The 19190-nt window shown below is 48.5% G+C and overlaps 1 protein-coding gene across 3 annotated transcripts in view; it reads right to left on the bottom strand.

Moving 5' to 3' along the window:
- Positions 1-19190, bottom strand: part of MIDEAS (mitotic deacetylase associated SANT domain protein) — a 69350-nt gene that overhangs the window by 3825 nt on the left and 46335 nt on the right. For all 3 annotated transcript variants that reach the window (XM_041758380.1, XM_041758381.1, XM_041758378.1), the window contains 11 exons: positions 17347-19027; positions 15986-16285; positions 10305-10650; positions 8140-8206; positions 7543-7685; positions 7344-7447; positions 6762-6837; positions 5997-6085; positions 3678-3827; positions 2264-2476; positions 125-321 (listed from right to left, as the gene is read on the bottom strand). In XM_041758380.1, the coding sequence (XP_041614314.1) occupies positions 125-321; positions 2264-2476; positions 3678-3827; positions 5997-6085; positions 6762-6837; positions 7344-7447; positions 7543-7685; positions 8140-8206; positions 10305-10650; positions 15986-16285; positions 17347-18795 (3134 nt within the window). In that variant the 5' untranslated portion in view covers positions 18796-19027. The remainder of the gene's footprint in view (positions 1-124; positions 322-2263; positions 2477-3677; positions 3828-5996; positions 6086-6761; positions 6838-7343; positions 7448-7542; positions 7686-8139; positions 8207-10304; positions 10651-15985; positions 16286-17346; positions 19028-19190) is intronic.

The raw sequence follows: 19190 nt of genomic DNA, 5'->3' as shown, positions 1-19190 counted from the left end.
CAATCACCAGACAAGGTGAAAGCTCTGACTACCTCTCTCATTATCCCCCTTGAAAGCACATTTCTCTGCCCCCAGCGGTGGCCACCCAGCTAGGTCCCCGTGGAGGCAGGGCATACCACCTTACCTGCCACACTTCTTACAAGGGAAAGTGTTCTCCTGGTTCTGGGTCTTGTTAAATGTCTCTGGTTTTTTCTTCTTCTCCGAAAAAGGCAGTGCTCTCCGGGACTTCCCTGCCCCCTCCCTTGGCTTCTCTGAGGCTTGGCCACCAGCAGACCCAGGGGCATTAGATTCATGGCTTCGGAGGATTAGGATGTCATTGGCCTGGAGAGGATCAAACAGGGAGAGGTGAGAAGTCTGGGAAAAAGAGGTTCCTACATTCTGGCATCTCAGGGAACTGGTCCTAGGCTCCTGCCAAGTGCTCCCCTAGAATCCACTTGAATCCTTTCAGTGACAAGGGACTCACCGCTTTTTGGCAGCCCATTCCGGTCTTTGGCCAACTCTATCTTTACAAAGCTGTTGCTACAGTAATTCTGTGGGAAAGCCCTAGTTGCCATAGGACTTCTCCATGCATCTATCTAATTGGGGGGGGGGGCAGGGGGAGGGAGGCAGCTTGGTGTCTCAATTAATGATGTTTGCATGTTTTCAGTCATTTAGTCCATTCATTCATGCCTTAATTCCATAAATAAGATTCAAGTCCATGTGACTGTGCCAGGTGCTGGGGATACAGAGGTGACAGACAGTAACCCCTGCTCTCAGAGGGCTCAAACTCTAGTGAAAGGCACAGATAATAAGGGCCACCCTGGGAAATGCCAAGCAGACACCAAGAGTACAGGACACCTGGCACAGAGCTGAGAGGTGCTACTCAGGATATAGGAATCATGGGCCTTGTGATAGGGGAGCCTCAGGGGGCCATTAGAAGTCCTAAATATGTACACGAGTAGACCTCATAGAGAAATATACTCAAAAGTCAGCAGAACTCAATGGGGCTTGTACATAGAGCACAGCTCTTGGAGAAGGAGCACAGCTAAGTCTCAGAAGGGAGAAAAGAGCTGTCTATCTACAGTCTGGGATGGGGCAAGGAGTGTCTTGTGCAAGCATAAGTGTACAACACAGATTTTTTTTTGAAGATTTTATTTATTTATTCATGAGAAACACACAGAGAGAGAGGCATTGGCAGAGGGAGAAGCAGGTTCCATGCAGGGAGCCCGATGTGGAACTCTATCCTGGGACTCCAGGATCACGCCCTGGGCTGAAGGCAGACACTCAACCACTCAGCCACGCAGGGATCCCAGAATTTTTTTGTAAAGGTTCTCCCAGGGGGCAACTGGATGGCTCAGTTAGGCATCTGCCTTTGGCTCAAGTCATGATCCCAGGGTCCTGGGATTGAGCCCTGTGTCGGGCTCCCTGCTCAGAGGGGATTTGCTTCTCGCACTCCCTCTGCCTGCTGCTCTGCCACTTGTGCACTCTCTTTCTCTGTCAAATCAACATATAAAATCTTAAAAAAAAAAAAAAAAAGAAGGTTCTCTCAGTAGCTCCCTAATAGACCCTTCCCATCCCTACTCTTTTTTAGGGGACCTCTCCCTGACAAGGAACATCTCTGGCCAGTATGTCTTGCTTCTTGGTCTGTGATATGGTGGACAGAGGGCCTCACTACAAGGACAGTGGGTGGGACCTCAGGCAAGTCACTTGGCCTCTCTGAACCCAGTGTCCTCTATCTTCCAGGTAGAGGGTAACACTATGGGGTGACTGTGAGGAATCAACAAGATAACAGGCAGGAAGGCACTGTGTGGAGAACACCTGTCAGGGGCCATTGTTGTGTCCTCATGGTCTCAGCTTGTTCTTCTTGTCAGACATTCCTGGTGGGGACACACCTCTCTTACGGGGAGCCTGCCTGAGCTACAACTCATAAATGCTTCCCCAATGTCCCCACACGCCTTTTAGGTCTTCACAAAAGCCTTCTTCTTGAGTCTCAGATCCAGAAGCAATAGAGTATGAAAATTAATAGCAGACTTTGGAGTCAGGCTGTTTACTAGTTGTCTTTTCAAGGGGGCCTCATTTTCCTCATCTGTAAAATGGGAATAATGACCACACAGGGTTATGAGGATTAAATGAGCTAAAAGCATAAGGCATTTAGTACATTTCCTGCTGTGATGATGATGATCGTCATCACCATGTTCCTGTTCTGCCTTCCCCCCTACCCCCCCGAGGCCCAGCTCCAGCCCTCCTTCTGGCCCTGGACTCCCCCAGTGGAGGGCACACTTACCGACTCATTGGCCTGTAGTGTCTGTGTGGCTTTGACAGCCGCTGCCCTCCGGCTTCGCTCTCGCCCCTCCTCCTGCTCTCCCTTCTCCTGGATCTCTGGCACCTCCTCCTCTCCCTCCTTCCTGGTCTCCTTTACTTCCCTTTTGGGCTCCAGCCTCTCTTCACTTGGAGACTCTCTTCTGGGAGGAGGCACCCTAGGGAACTTCTGGGAAGTCTACAGGGGACAAGAAGGAGGGCAGTGAGCTTGGAGCTCAGTCACACAGACATTCTGCACTGATTCTGACCCAACCAGGGACCACTAGGCCCTGCTCATCCTGCTTGCCTGACCTGGCCCAGCACAGCCTCCTGTGCTACACCTCTGTAACCCCCCCGCCCCAACCCCAGCTGGTCGGCTTCCAAAAGAAGATGGGAGTCTTGAGCCCTGGAAGCCCTCAGGAAGACACAGAGCACTTGAGACTGAGCCAGGGGCAGGGAGCAAGCATGCCAATTCAAGAGATACATACTTCAGCGAGGTGCCCTGGTGGAGCCCGGCAGCAGCCTTAGCTCCAATTCTAAACTATCTTTGTAATGCTTTTGGCACTTCCACCTGCAAAATGAGGACCAAACCATTCCTGGTTTTAGCACAGTATGTCAGCAAGTGTGCACTTAGAACCCCAAGATGATGTTAGGTGGCCACATGGACAGAAAATAAAATAACATTGGCTTTTCAAATTTCTTTCAATTCTGATTATGATTAAGGACAAAGTTTCGACTTGGATCTTAATGTGTCTTTTATACTTCTTCAGTCTTAATTAAACAGAAGTTAGGCCTGAGACTCAGAGCCTTGGCAGGTAATGGCATCTATCTAGAATTTAGTAACATTGTTTGATTTTCATATATATTTCGTTTTACTAGTACCTTCTATGGCAAACAATCCTGGTTTTCTGTTTATGGCTGTGATATAATATTTCTCTTCTGAGTAAAAAAGGAGCTTTTTTACTTCTGAGTAAAAAAGAAAAATATGAAGTAGGAGGGAGTATAGGTGGTAGATGAACGTGACAAAAACGGTGACATGTGGCAGGATGCAGACATATTCATGATGGCTGTTCAAGAATGACTCAAGTTTGGGCAACAGTGTTCAAGATCTGCTATTAGGGGACAGTAAGTCAGTGCTGCTGTAAATACTGTGGGAAAACTCCCCAGTGTTCTGCAGCAAACACAATCTATCGTTACCATGACACTGGCAGATAGAGAGGGGAACCTAACAGCCCAGGTCCAGTGTCCAGGACATCAGCTCTTTGGGGCTGTCAGGGATATAGCCTTCCTCTCTCTGCTCTCCATGGACTTCCAGAGAGCTTGGCCTCAGGCTCCCAACTCAGTCCCTAACCCCAGACACAGCCAAGGCTCTAAGCAGCTGAGGCTGGGAGGGGAGTCACCTTAATATCCACTTCAACCTCTTCCTGGGCTGACTTCTCGTCACTTGTATCCACATCCCCGAAGGTTAGCGTCCCGTTGCGGCCGATTTTCACCTGCTTCTTGTAGGTGTAGTAGAACTCCACACACTGCGCCACAGTCTTGGTCTGGATCTGGTTTGAAGCCAAAACTGAGGTCAGAGTTCCTGGTTTAGCTCACCTGCCTGGGGATACTCCAGCCTTTCCCGTCCATGCATGTGCCCCTCAGCCCCATCTCAACCTCAGCCTCAGCCAATGCTAAACCTAAGAAGCCCAAAATACAACCGCTTCTCCAATGCATGCCCTGAACAACCACCAACCAATTCAATTAACCAATGCTTCAGCACTATTTAAAAAAAAAAAAAAAAAAAAAAAGCTAAAAAGAACATGAGGCCTTTGGGGAGATCTGAATAATGATCACATATTGGAGAATACTGCTGTATCAGTCTAAATTTCTTGGGTGTGATAATGATATTGTGGTTTTGAAAGAGATGCCCTTGTTTTTAAGAGATGATCAAATGTCATGCTGTCTAGAGCTTACTTTTAACGATTAGTTATAATGGAAGGACAGGAAATAGGACATACATAAATTTATAGAGAGACAGTGAAAGAGAGAGGGAAAGCTAGTTAACGGTTAACAATTGGTAAATATTTGTAAATGAGGGATATGTGGGTGTTCATTGTACTATTCTTTCCATTTTTCTGTAAAGTTTGAAATGTTTCAAAATAAAAAGTTCCAGGTGAAAAAGTCTGGATGCCATCCACATTCAGAGCCAGCCCAATCTGGCAACAGAGACTCCATTAACGCGAGCAGTGTCATTCCTTCCCAGGGAGTAGCAACTGACAGGTGAGGCTAGAGAAATGTTAAACTGTCCTGTGTCAGGGAGGGACTCAAGGGAGACTAACAAGAAAGCTCTGGAAAACCTGAAAAGGAAGCAGAAGGCCTAAGTCTTACTCCTAACTCTGCCACTAAATGGCTGTGTGACCTTAGGCCAAGTCTCTTCATGTGTCGATGACTTCCAAGGGGCTTCCCAAAGTCTGAAATCCTAGCACTCTCATGTCACAAATCCACCTGGCTACTGGGTTTAGTTTCTGGACTGGTTTTCCCACACACACAGGCCATTTGCTCTGACTCCTCCCTTTCTGCCCCAGGCTCCCAGACTGCTCAGCCAACTGCAGGGCTGTCCAGGGAGCTGGGAAGTCCTGTCCACACAGCCCAGGGGGTCAGTGACAGTCCTCTGTGCCCTCTGTATCCATCTGTGACAGATGTGCTCCAATCTCACAGGAATGGCCAAGCCAAAAAATTTCCTAATTAGATCCTGTTTACACTTTTGCTATCAATTCTCTCCAATCATCCGTATGACTAATGGTCTGCTCTTTTCATTATGGCATTTAAGGGCACCGGAGTGAGTTTTGCAGGCAAGTACTTCGCAGAAATATTGCCCAATCTGGGAACGCAGTGTTACTAAAACCCAGCAAATGACTGTCCTCACAACAGGGCCCTTGTAGGAGGGTTTATCAGCACTTTGCCCAGTCCCCAGGGCTGTCCTGGCACAATCTACAATTCGAGGAGGAGAAAAGACTTTCTTGGAAACTCTCTCGCCTCCACGGTCCACAAGGCTCCGATTTTTGTGAGAAGGGCTTCTGGAAGCATGCAAGTCCTTGGATTAGGAAAGCACTTTTCTTCTCCCAGAACAACATGGGAAAGAGGACAAGATAAATCCAATTTAGGAAAATGAGACTTGGCCTCCTCTACTTGGTCAGCAGAGTTACTGGAAGGAAGCCCTGGGTCTGACAGGAAGTGGGCAATGGCCCTCCAGGTTACACAGTCACTTGCTGGCTCTCAGTGCTCCTCATTCTTAGGGTGACCTCTCCTCCACAAGCTAATTGTGGCTTTTGAAGCAGCCCAGCCCCTTGGGGAATGGCTCACATCTGCCTGCAGCCCTCCTTCTTTTCCTGTTCTCTCTCAGGCAAGTCACTCTCTGAAGTCTGACACCACTGGGTCTGCCCACTCAGGCCTCCTTCTGAAACACCCCTCACGCCCCCCCAGCACCCCCAGCATGACCACACTACCCTAACATGAGGGAAGGAGGCTTGGAACTGAGGGCAGGAAAGGCCCAATCTCTTCCCCTTGTTTTGTTTGGAAAATTGTCTCAGGATACGTAGTGGCATGGACCTAACTGCTTTCACAGAGGGCCTGGTAAGGGACTGAGAGGCCACCACCGGCAGAGGGAGCCCCAAATCACACAGTCAGTTCCTGGCCTTCCCTCACTCCCCCTTCCCCCAAACAGAGCCCCAGCTTACCAGCTTCTGCACCAGGAAGAAATCCTTCTTGTAGATGGCAATGCCTTTGTTGAACAGCTTCCTCTCGGCCATCTTCCACTGGTCAGAGCCTGCAGGGCAGAGAGGGAGCCACAGTAGTGAGGTGGATGGGGCCATGAGCACTGCAGGGGGCCATCCTGACACGCAAAGAAGTGTGAAGCCATCCATCTGTGGGGGTCTCCACAGGCATGCAGAGCTGGGCCACATACTGGCCTCTGAGCCTCACTCACCTCACTCGCGAGACAGGAACTAGTAATAGAAGCCACTGTACCAGTGGTGCTGCAGATGACATGAGATAACCCCATGGGACCTCGAGGCTGGGCCTGACACAGACACGATGTGCCATTCAACAGGGACTGGGGACAGTGGCTGCTGTGATTACGCCATTCGGTCAGTGTCCCTTTTAAAAGTCCAGTGCCCAGGATGGGACATGGCCTTCCAGGGGTTGTCTAAGATCCAGGCACCCGATGCCAGTCTGGATGGCACTCCCTGGACTCCTATCCCTTGCACCTTACCATGGGCTTTTTTTGCTTGCATGGGCTCCCACTGGCCCACACGCCTCTCCCTTCCACCCCAGGGCACAGGAAGCCCCTGGGGGACTACCCCATCTTTGGAGTCAGTTCTTTCCATCACTCTGGCTCTTGGCTTATCCACCCCCCACACCTCCTCACCCCTTCCCAGGACTCAGCAGTAAGCTGGGCCCCACTGATGCTGGAGACCCCTTGAGACTCCAGGTCCCAGGCCCACCTGTGTAGTGATAAGTCGCCAGTGGGTGGTTATGGGGCCTCAGGGGCTTCTTCAGTAGCAGCTTATTCAGCGTTTCCTGAAGGGGAAGTGAGGCAAAGGTCAAGGCCCTGCAGGGGTCTCAGTGGCAGGCTGAGCATCCTAGGTACCAGGCAAAATTCAGAAGTCCTCTTGAACCCTCTGAGTAGTAGGGTGGGCATTTATTGTTGCCCCTGCTTCACTGCTGAGGGACAAGAGGTCTGGCAAGATGGGGAGGTCGTGGGGGTGGAGGTGCTCAGGAACCTGGGCCTCTTAAGAGGGAGCATGTGGCCCCCAGGGCAGACAGACACATGAACCTTCCTGAGGGTGGGGATTCACTGATCCAGAATCAGGGAGAGACAGGGGTAGACAGGAGGATCCTGGGCAGCCAAGTCTGGAGTTTGGAACTAAGACTGCCTTGGGTGGAGCCCCTACAACCCCCAACTTGGCCCACCCCTCCTGCCGGCTTTGAATCGGTGCATCAGCAGTCCTGGCTCCTGCACGGCAGACATGGATCCAGGCCAGCCTCCCTGAGGGTCCCTCCCTCCACCAGGGCTGTTGTCTCACCAGGATGTCTCCCCTGGACTCATGTAGACAGTGCAGGGCCAGCTCCTGGTTGGTGCCAGCTCCAGGGAAGATACTGGAGCAGGCAGCTGTCAACAGATCTTCCACTAGAGCAAGCATGGGAAGGGAAAGAAGAAATCACTTTCCGGGCCTCGCCCACCCACCTGCCCACCTTCGCCTGCTGGTTCTGGTCCCCTCTCACCTTGCCTCTGCTTCTCCCGGCTGCTCTCCAGGCCCTCCCATGGCTGCCACACCAAGTCAGCCTTGTGGGGGTCTGCAGCGGCCAGTGCCCGATCCCTCATCGATGGGATTTCCGCTTGGAACCGGGAGCCCACGTTGATGCGTCTGCAGGGATGGAAAGGGCAGGGAATGAAGCCTCACCTCTTGAGGGGATCGGGAATCTTTCTCCCTGGGGTGGGAGAAGCAGCAGGGGGTGGCTGGCAGAGGCTGGGCGTGGCAAGGCTTCAACTGGGTGTATGGGAATTTAGCTTTCGTGAGGACAGCCTAGCAAACAGCCACTGGTAAAGCCAGAAAGACAAGGCCCAGAGTTTGGGAAGGGGAGAAGCTTCAGGTTTACAGACCGAGAAGGAGTCTCCTCGACTATCCTCTTTCTCCTGAGAGGCAAATTTAAACCGAGCTGGTGCTTTCCTTTTCCAGTGACTTCCTCACAGAAGCGGGGTGGGGCAGTAAAGCCCAGAGGCGACTGCGAAATCTCAGAGGCCCTCCTCCCAGGGCTCACATGCACTGGACCCCACTCCGCCACCCTCATGCCATGGGCCAGAGGAAGGGCTGCACTTACGGCTCAATGCTCACTGGGGTGGCCTCCCCCATCACCGAGAGGACAGGTGGGGTGACTTCAGCGCTATCTATGGGACAAAAGGGATATTGGTGAAACCCTCCTTCCAGTAAGCCCCCCCAACCCCCACCCTCCGTGGCTGCTCTGTTTGCACAAGAGCCACAGCAGTGACTCACAGAGACTCACACTCAAAAATCAGGCACCCTGAATCCTGGCTCCTCAGCCTGCAACTGTGACGACTAACTGTGACTTTGCCAAACATGTGGGTGCTTCTGTTTTCACACCTGCTGAGAGGGGCTATAACTACCCGGTTCCTAGAGTTAACATGAGGACTGAATAAAATCACGCACAAAGCTTCAGCCTCAATAAATATTAGCTATTAGTATTACCAGTACTTATACCCAACGCTGGGTCCCTGCCCCAGGAGCTCCCACACTATAGAATTAACTCCAACATTAACCTGGGCTTGCTCTAGTAAAGAGCTGAAACTTCTGGCATGCTAGCAAGGTAGTGAAGGGGAATCCCTGTTTCATACTTCTCACTTCATGTTGGGTTCTCTGCCTCAGTTTCTCCTGAACTAATCTGAGCACCCCACATGATCTAGACATTCCCTTGCTCCAAAAACAAAATCTTGGAGGACTCTCCTCTGCAGCTTGAGATAAAACCTGAACTCCTCAGCTCAGCTCGCTCATACAGTTCCCCCTCCATCTAGGCCTCCCACCACCTGGACCCCAGATCCCAGCCGAATGCTTACTCACAGCTCATCACTCTTCCTGCATAGTCCCACCGCCAGCCCTTTGCACCCTCAGGTTCATCCCCCATCCCCCTCCTGGTTCAAGCTCAGCTCTAGCCCCACCCTCTGCAGACTGCTTTCTTACCACCCCAGGCTAGAAGCTTCTGCAGGCTTTGGAGCTTAGGGTCTGTTTCTCTCACTGGCTGCTGATCCCACTCTACTCACAACTTCTGCTTTTCTGCCTCCCAGGTTCCCATGTCAACTCTCTAATGGCCCTCTACACTCTCTAGAGCAGACTATGCTGTCCCCAACACTGTGGAGACTCTTCACAAGACCCAGTTCAATGTTTTACACCCAAGTGCTCAATAAATAAATACTCATGGAGGGGCAGCCCAGGTGGCTCAGTGGTTTAGCGCCGCCTTTGGCCCAGGGCGTGATCCTGGAGTCCTGGGATCAAGTCCCATATCAGGCTCCCTGCATGGAGCCTGCTTCTCCCTCTGCCTGTGTCTCTGCCCCCCCCCACCCCTCTTTGTGTCCCTCATGAATAAATAAAATCTTAAAAAAAAAATACTCGTGGATGGACAGGAGGCCTCTCTTTGCTGCCAGTCTGGTCTCTACAGTAACTTCTTCCTGCACAACCCAGGCAGGGAGAGAAGCTTCCAAGCTTGGAGGGGTACATGGGAGGGCAGAAGGTCAGCCAGCCCAGGGTGAGCCATTTCTCACCCATAGACACCAGGGGGCACCAGAGAGCTAGGCCACGGGAGGTCAGGGTCAGAGGTTAATCTGGTGATGGTGCAGCCTCACCCTAGTGTTTACTCACATTTAATCCTCCACCACGGCCAAGAGATAGGATTATCCCATTTTTCAGAGGAAACACATCCTTTTGGGAAATTGGCAACGGTTTCCAACAATTCACCACCCAGGCCACCCAAAATGTCTGCTCTGGGCCAAAACAACTCCCAGGAGACAGGATCTGCCACTTCTAGGAATAAACACGACGCTCCAGGCATGATTCACTAATGCATCTGAACCTCGCCACAACCCTGTGAGGTGGTTATTAGGTTGAACCGTTGGAAACTATTAGTGAATCTAAAAATAGTTGAAATTGGCAATTTCAGAATCAACCAAATACTATCTTCATTTAATATTGAAGAAACTGAAACCGAGAGAGTTTAAATGACTTGCACAAGTCATAGTAAATGGTAGAATTGGGATTTGAACCCAAGCAGTTGGACTCAAACCCCTCTCCCATACCCCGGCCTGTTCTTGAACCAGGACAATCTCCTTTTCTCTCTCAGAGAAGAGAGTGGGGCCCCTTTGCCCACAGTATTCTAGCCCAATCTCTAATAGCCTTATAAGTAGAGTCTCATCCCTGCCCACCGCCCTCCCTCCCCACATTCCCTGCCCCCATGACCCCTGAAGGTGGGTCACTCACTAGACCGCAGCAGGGTACGATGGGCACTCTTTGGCGTGATGGGAGGAGGGGCTGGGATGCTGCTGGTTGATATGATGGCATTGAAATAGAGACCCGAGCCTTCCCGCACAGGGCTGAGGATGGGGGGTGGTGTATAAGGGGGTAGTTCAAAGCTCCGCTCTGAGGGGTGATCAGCTAGGCGAACAGGAGAGCGCAGGTGGCTCTGATATGGGGTGATGTTGGAGTAGACAGGAGGGGCAATGAAAGTGCCCGCCTTGGTGGGGATGATCAGGGGCTCAGGCCTTGGCCGCTGCTTTGGTTTCCGCACTGAAGGTTCCCCTTCCAACTTGACATTCATGTCCTCAGCCTGGAGAAGGAAAGAGAACCAAGATGGCTCAGCCTCCAATGTGCTGGGAAAACTGAAGACTTGACCACTGCTGTCAGTCTCACCTTTGGAACTTTAGTCTGCCTACTACACCTGCCAAAAGGCAAGCCTGAGACAGGAAACAGGCCCAAAAACCCTTTTACCATCTCCTCTAGGCTAGGGGTCAGCAAACTGTTTCTGTAAAGGTCAGAGAATAAATTTAGGCTTTGTGGACTGCACACTGGCTCCATTACATACTGTTCTTCCCCTTCTCCCCATACTTTTCAAATAATCCTTTTAAAACGTAAAATCCATTCTTAGGTCTGGATTTGGCCCACAGGCCCTAGTTCCCAACCCCTGACGCACAATATGCTATTGGATGGGGAACTGTAGCAGTAAAGGGGCAAGGGTCTGTAGTTGCATTGCTTGGAATGGGATCTACCTCCCTTACTTAACACATAAATTTTCTTAACTTTTCTGTGCATCATCATTTTTAATCTGGGAATAATAAGTGCCTACCAAAGGTTTAGTTATGAGGACTAAATGAATTAATACATGGAAATCACTGAGAACAGTACCTGATATGTAGTAAATACTTAATAAATACTGGCTGCTATCAAGCTCTGTATTAGATAGACTATGTGCTAAGACCTGAGCTGGGCATGGGACCACAAAATGAATAAGACAGTCTGGTCCTCACAGAACTTTTCCTCATAGTATTAGTCCTATGACTAACACAGACTAGCCCATTCATGCTGTCAAAGGTGAGCCCTCTGAGCTTACACTTGCCCCTGCTCAGTAATGCCTCATGGATCTCCATATAGAATAGAGGGTGTACGGCTATAAGGGAATAGAGGCCTTTCTTTGCTCCATCCCTATCCCCTCAAAGAGGAATGGAACTCTATGAGGGTGAACAACATCCGAATCACCTTTCTGGGTGCACAGCTGGCCACCAGGTGAGGCTGGCTACACTGACTGAGTAGGCCTGAGGACAGCAGGCTCTCTCCCCCTCCCAGTGTCCCATTCCCACAAACTCTTTCAGCAGAGGCTCCTGACTCTCCATGAGGTCTTGGTTATGTCCTTTACCCATTTGTGCCCCCCCCCCTTTTTTCTGTATACGAGGAAGAAATGAAATTCTTTATTCTTCCCTCCTTAGGGGAATAATATGATTGCACAGAAAGAAATGCAATGGAGCCAAAGGCCCTCAAGCTTGCCAGACAAGAAATCCAACATGAACTCAGCTAGTACAATTATTTGTAATTTTGTAATAAGGGACATGTAAATAAACTATTTTGAATATTTGACAATATTTTCTGTATTGATTTTATAGATGTGATAATATTGAGGTTACATAGAAGGAAGAAAGGAAAGGAGGGAAGAAGATTATGTATAGTGTACTTCAGATAGAAACCTAAGTATGTATGAATGCAATGATATGATGTTTGGGATTTGTTTCCAGAAAAATCCAGTGGCAGAAGAAGTGGAGATACAAATAAAAAAAAAAAATGTCTCGGGCAGCCCAGGTGGCTCAGCAGTTTAGTGTTGCCTTCAGCCCAGGGGGTGATCCTGAAGACTCGGGATCAAGTCCCATGTCAGGCTCCCTGCATGGAGCCTGCTTCTCCCTCTGCCTGTGTCTCTGCCTCTCTTGCTCTGTGTGTCTCTCTCATGAATAAATAAATTAAATCTTAAAAAAAAAAAAAAAGTATTTTGAAAACCATTAAAGCCAGGAGGAGATGGTTAAATATTGAGATTCATTTTACCATTCTCTATACTTTTGTGCAAGATTGAAAATACCTATATTAGAAAGAAAAATAAATAAACAAACAAACAAATAACAACAAAATAAACCACTTCCTAAAGTCTGGTGAAGTTCAAGTATCTATAGGTGGGGATTCAGAAGATCCAAATTCCAGGACTAGCTCTGCCATTACTTGGCTGTATGAACTTATGTAAGTCTCTTGCCTTTCCTGGACCTACTTCCTCATCTATGAAATGGGTATGTGGAGCTATGTAGTTGCTCAGGCTCCTTCCTGCCATCCTCAGGACAGAGGCCTCTAGCCTCCAACCTCTATCACAACCGGAGAATAAGATCCCAGAGAGTAGAGACTGTCCTGCTCATAATAATCTTAAAGGTCCCCTTTCTTTTACAGAGGACAGGCTTGCAGGCCAACTCTCCAGCTGAGAATAACTAAGAAATCCAGACTCTATATAAAAACCAGATTTCTAAAGGTAGCTGAGAGCAAATAAGTTGGCAAAGACTTGAAGAACCAAAAAATAGGAAAAGAAGGAAAATGAAAGAGGTAAGTCTAGCGTTTGGAGTTGTGCTTTCCCTAGAGGTGGATGCATTAGTAGAAGAGGTAACTAGGAAGGTGAGAAACTAAACAGAGTTTTTAACAAATCCAAGGAGCTAGTAGAATAAAAATTGGGCTTCAGACCTTGCCAAGGAAGGAGAGCCTGATAAACCCCCAGGCTTTGGATTGGGGTTCCAAAGGGCTATATCCTCAGAATAAAGGGGAATCAGAAATAGACTAGTCTTCACATGGAATAATGAGCAACTTAAAATCCTCTACTCTTAATCGCTGATTAAATTAAAAACAATTCAGGGCAGCCCCGGTGGCGTGGCAGTTTGGCGCCGCCTGCAGCCTGGGGTGTGATCCTGGAGACCTGGGATCAAGTCTCACATCGGGCTCCCTGCATGGAGCCTGCTTCTCCCTCTCCCTCTGCCTGTGTCTCTGCCTCTCTCTCTGTGTCCATGAATAAATAAATAAAATATTTTAAAAAATAAATTAAAAACAATTCAGAATTGCTAATGCCCTTTGCTACCTGTCAGATGCAAAGATAAATCCTCTCTGGAAGACAAGAACATCATCCAGAGTCTTTAATTACCTCAACAATTGTTCATATATGTCTGACATGCAATTAAAACTTACCAGATATACAAGAGAACAAAACATGATTTAAAAACAAGAAGTAACATAACAGAAAGAGACCCATGGGGATCCCACTAATAGAGTTATCAGACATAAACTTTACGAAAACTTAAATTATGCAATAAAATAAAAGGTTGAAAATTTCATCAAAGAACTAGAAACTCTAAAAACGACCAAATAGAAATCAGTAACTGAAAAAAATTAACTAAAAATAAGAATGCAATGAGTGGGCTTAACAACATATTAGATATAGCTAAAGAGAGAATGGGTAAACTGAAAGGCCAGGATAAGAGAAAAATGGAAAATACAGAAAAGTGCATGACAGACAAAAAGGGGATATAGTGAAAGACTCTAACAAATGTATAACTGGAGTCTCAGAAGGAGAGAAGAGAGAAAATGGGGCAGAAAAAAATGTACAAACTCTAAAGAGGATAAATACAAAGCAAACCAATATTTAGGTAGAACAGCAAAACTGCTGAAAACCAATGACAAAAAAAAAAAAAAGCTGAAAACCAAGAAGATAAAAAGACACCTTATATTCAAAGAAACAACAATATGGCTTATGGTTATTTCCCAACACTGTAACTACAATGGAAGTCTAAAAACAATAGAGTGCAAAAAAAATAAAAATAAAAAAAAATAAAAAAAAAATAAAAACAATAGAGTGCCAAGAGAAAATAACTACCAGCACAGAATTCTCCACCCAGCAAAGTTATCCTCCCCCACTCTCTCTCTCAGATAAATCTTAAAAATTTTTTTCAGACGCAGACTAATAAATTTCATCACTAACAGACACTAAAGGAGATACTAAGGGATGTTCTTCAAGCAGCACATAAATAATCCAAGGTAGAAGCTTGGAGGCATGAGAAGAAATGAAAAACAACAAACACAATAAGTCTTTCAGTAAATCTAAAATGAACAACAACTGAACAAAACAATAATGGTATCACTGAGGAATGTATAGAATTGTTGAATCACAAGATTGTATAGCCAAAACAAATATAACACTATATGTTAACTATATTGGAATTAAAAACTTAATAAAAACAATGATGTTATAATATCCTGGTAATTTTAAAATATTTAGAGAATGAAAATACATGTTAATAATTTTACAAAAAAAATAATAATTTTACAAATTATAATTGGTGGAAAATGGAGTTAAAGAGTTGTAAGAACTTTGCATTGTTCTGGAAGAGGTAAAATACTAATTTATATAGATTTCAATAAGCCAAGAATATATGTTTTACTCTCTAGTAGCTCTTCTCAACAAAAGAATTAAGCTCTAATGTCATAAGGTGTTCACTGTATGTAATGACTTAGCTTCTCCCCTATGCATCTAGAATGATACTAGTTATGTGCTATTCCTTCAGTGAATTGAGAAAATAGTCACTCAAATTCTTTGTTGTAGGGCTTAGTTCCTCACATTAATCCAGGAAAGAAAGGCTGCTTGGATAATTACTAAAAGAGCAATAAATAAAATAGTAATAAGTAAATAAATAAGAATAATAAACAAGTATATAACTAATAAATTAATGAAGAGGGGAAAACAGAATAACAAACCCAATCAATCCAAAAAAAAGGTGTGGGGGTGGAGGGAGGAACAGAAAAGGCAATATGGGATAAATAGAAAGCAAAAGCAAACAGTAGAGGGCAAATTCAAACCCAAGTATATAAGTAATTACATTAAATGTACACTATATCAATGCTCTAAAAGACAAAGGTTGTTAGAACAGATAATAACAAACTCCAATTATAGGCCATTTGAAAGATACACCTTAAGCATAAGGATACAGAACAGCTAAAAGTAAAACGATGGACAAGATACACATCTCATCCATCCCCCTCCTTGCAACACTAACCAAAAGAAAGCTAAATGTTTCACAAAGTAGACTTTAATAAGAGGCAAAAAGATTACTAAAGATAAAAAGAGACATTTCACAAGATGAAGTGTCTAAGTCACTTCTAAATGAGTATGTAACTAATAACATTGCACCAAAATGTATAAAACAAATACACAGATCTAAAAAATGAAGTAGATAAAACCTCAATCTTGGTGAGATTTTAACATATATATGTTTGTACTGACAGAACAAATAAATATCTCTGCATCTCAGTGCCTAGCACAAAACCTGACCCATATTAGAAGCTAAAATTTGCTGACCTGAAATGAAAGAGATTCACACATCCTAGATTTTACTAAGCAGTCTCCATTTCAAAAATAAAACTATCTCATTGTCTCCTGTAAGTGCATTAATCTGTAAGTTTGGTTTGGAAAATATAAATAGTATCTCCACAGGTTGCTTAAATTCTTCCTATATTACCATATTCTCCTTTTTCCTATAGGGTCCTAGGCCCCTAGGAGCACATAGGTACTAAAAGTATTTGCATCGGGGAGCCTCTCATACCTGAGCTGGGGCATCAGTCCCAGGAATACGAGTGGACCGCCTGCGGGTAACGATGACAGACGGCTTGTGTTCAGCAGGGTTCTGTTCGGGACCCTTCCCATCCTCATCAACACCTCCAGCTTGGGCCGCCTCAGTTGGGTCTATAGTCCGCACAGGCACAGACACCGGGATGATGAGGGGGACCATCCCGCTCTCCTCTCGTGCTCGCTTGGCAGCTAAGGAAGGTTCAGAAAACTCCACCCCACACTTGGTAGTTGAAGCTAACACACTTTTCCGCTTCTCCTCAGAGACACTGGCATCCTGGAGAAGAAGAAGGAGGGGGAATGGAGGTAAGGTTTAGAAGGTAAGTCCCAATAAGTCAAGGACACCCAGTCACATTTGCTTCAGGAACTCAAACACCCACGGTGGTTCCCAACGGTCTTTCCCTGAATGTCTTTTCTCCCACCACACACCCAAATACTCTCCATAACCTCCCTTCTGCCAGGTCCTCCAATCCTGGCCTGGCACAGGGGTGCCCAGATGGGCATCTCAGGCCATAAGTGGCTTACAGATGCATTTTGTTTGGCCTATACAGTTCATGCCACACAAAATAGTATCTAAATTCAAAACTTATGTCTATAAAAAAAAATAAGCAAGGAACCTGGTACCAAGCAATGGTGGTGGTCTTTGTACCTTTTACCGTTGGCAACTGGCTGGAGGGAAGTCAAATTCTACAGCCTCTGATATATCAGCCTTTTAAAAAAAAATTATTTATTTATTTATTCATGAGACACACACACACACAGAGGCAGAGACACAGGCAGAGGGAGAAGCAAGCTCCATGCAGGGAGCCTGATGTGGGACTCAATCCCAGGTCTCCAGGATCAGGCCCTGGACTGAAGGCGGCACTAAACCGCTAAGCCACCTGGGCTGCCCATGTTGTCATTTCTCTTAAATCAACTTGATTGCAGTAAAATTTACATACAATAAAATGCACCTATTTTTTAGTTTGAAACATTTCGACAAGTATAATCACCTGTGTAACCACTGCCACCTTCCTATTTTGGTATATGTGATCTGGCAATCGTTTCACCTGCCCCTACTCCCAATCCCTCATGTGCCAAATGAAGAAGCCAACCCACGATGGCGTATCGCCTGCCAACCTGCATGTGTAAACGTTATCTTTCCTTCGGGTATGAACGACCTATGTTCTTTGCACACAGGGAGTTCAGAACTCCCAGAAGCCTACGGGTTCTTTCAATTTCCTTCAATGAAATGAGAAGACCGCCCTGTAGACTTGCAATCACTTGCTCTCCCCGGGCTCCAGACACAGCTCACTCTGCCCTCTGCCAGGTCAGGCCTCCATCCCATGCCACTCTCACCTTTGCGTTCTGCAGCGAGGCCAGCTCCACTGCCTTCTGGGCCAGGGTCAGCAAATTGGCTTCCTGGGATGCCCGGCGCCTCCGTCGAGTGCTCTGGATCACCCCACCCCGTAGCACCTGCCCACAGTCCCCAGTGCCCACTGCCCGCATGCTCTCCTCGTTGCCCATTGTGGGAGCCTCCCGCTCCCGACCGTTGGGTGCCAGTCTCTCCCCTTCAGACAGCACCTGCGACTCCCTCAGCTCCAGTGGGAATCCCAGAGCTTCAGGATGCGGCTGCCCCAAGGGGCCGGGTGGTGGCTGCTGTGGGGGCCAGTGGTGTAGGAACAGGTTGCTGGTGGGCTCCTGTCCAGGTTGGGTGCCAGCCACATCCAGAGGGGCAGAAGGCAGGACGCCCTCCTTAGAGAGGCGGCGGGAGCGTCGGGGGAAGGCGATCTGGGACTGAGGTAGCACAGGCTGTGGGGCTGAGTCCTGCAGGAGGGCCTTGCGAAGTTCCGGGTTCATGTCAGGGTTGGGGGGGAAGGGGTAGGGCGCCATGCTGTGGTGAGCCAGGTGGGACTGGCCCAGAGGCCCGGCCGGCTGCAAGCCAAAGTCCTGGGGCTGCTGAGAGGGTGGCTGCTGCATGGGATAGAAGTTCTCAAAGAGCTGCATCTGGGGAAGGGCGGCCTGTTGCTGCTGCTGCTGCTTCTGCGGGGGGAAGGCCGCCACGGGGTTGGGGGGCGGTGGGCCCTGCCGGAAGACCTGCCGGTTCACCTGGTGGCCAAATGCCAGCTGGAAGGGCTGCAGGGGCAGTGTCTGGTTGGCGGGCTTCTTGGCCACATGGAAAGAGTTCAGAGGCGTCTGGGGCCTCCCTACGTCCAGCTGCACTTTCTGCGGCATCATTGGCCGCACGGCATTTCCGTAGCGGTCCAGCTGCGGCCCACCTCCTTTCTCCCGCTTCAGTGCCTCTGGGTGGTTGTAGTAGGTAGAGACCCCCATGCCAGGATGAGGGCTCCCCTTGGGTCCACTGTAGAGGGGCAGGCTGTGGCGGTTCCATGTTGTGTGGGGTGGGGGCTGGCCTGGCTGCTGCTGCCAGCCACTGTCACTGACACCCCCACCGCCTCCACGCTCAGGGCCCCGGCCTGGAGCCATCACAGAGTTGGGCCACTTGACTGAGCCCACCTGCTGGGACAACATGGCTGCTGTGGTCCGCTCGGAACTGTACACCACGGAGTTTAGCAGGGCCAGGCTGTTGGGAGGGGGCAGCTCCACGGGCTGGGACACGGGGGCGGCCCCTACGGGACCCTCGGACCCAAAGTAAGGCTCCTCCTTCACTCTGGTGGACTGCGGAGGAGCTGGGGGCTGCTGTGGGGCCTGCAGGGGTGTGGGCTGCTCCTTGGGAGCTGGTTCCTGATCCCCAAAGAGGCAACGCTTCCGCTTGTTCGGAGCCTTGGGCTGGGCCTGGAGGTTCATGGTGTGGCCAACTGGGCCCTGGCGGCAAGCCCTACTTCACCAGTTGCCCATCCCCTGTGGGAAGGTCCTGCTGGAAGCCCAGCTCTTGTCCAGGAGCCAGTGGGGGCACAGCAGGGATGAGGTCAGGCACAGGGAGAAAGAACCGTTGGTTGGCTCTTCCTTGCTCTTCGTGGAGAGGCTCTTGGGCTTGTCTACTTTTCCCAGTTCATGATGTTCCACGGGACCCTGAAGCCTGCAGACAGAAGAATGATAGTGTCAGTCACAGCCTCCCAGGATGCCCCAGATGTCAGCACACATATGAGGGAGGGGCCCAAGTTCACAGAGCAGCCCTGGTGAGGCAGGAGCCAGGGCCCCGGGGGAACTACCAGAAGGCGGCGCTTTGTGACTCTCCTCAT

The sequence above is a fragment of the Vulpes lagopus genome, chromosome 6, assembly GCF_018345385.1.
Source record: "Vulpes lagopus strain Blue_001 chromosome 6, ASM1834538v1, whole genome shotgun sequence".
NCBI lineage: Eukaryota > Metazoa > Chordata > Mammalia > Carnivora > Canidae > Vulpes > Vulpes lagopus.
This window is presented reverse-complemented; position numbering and strand designations above follow the sequence as displayed.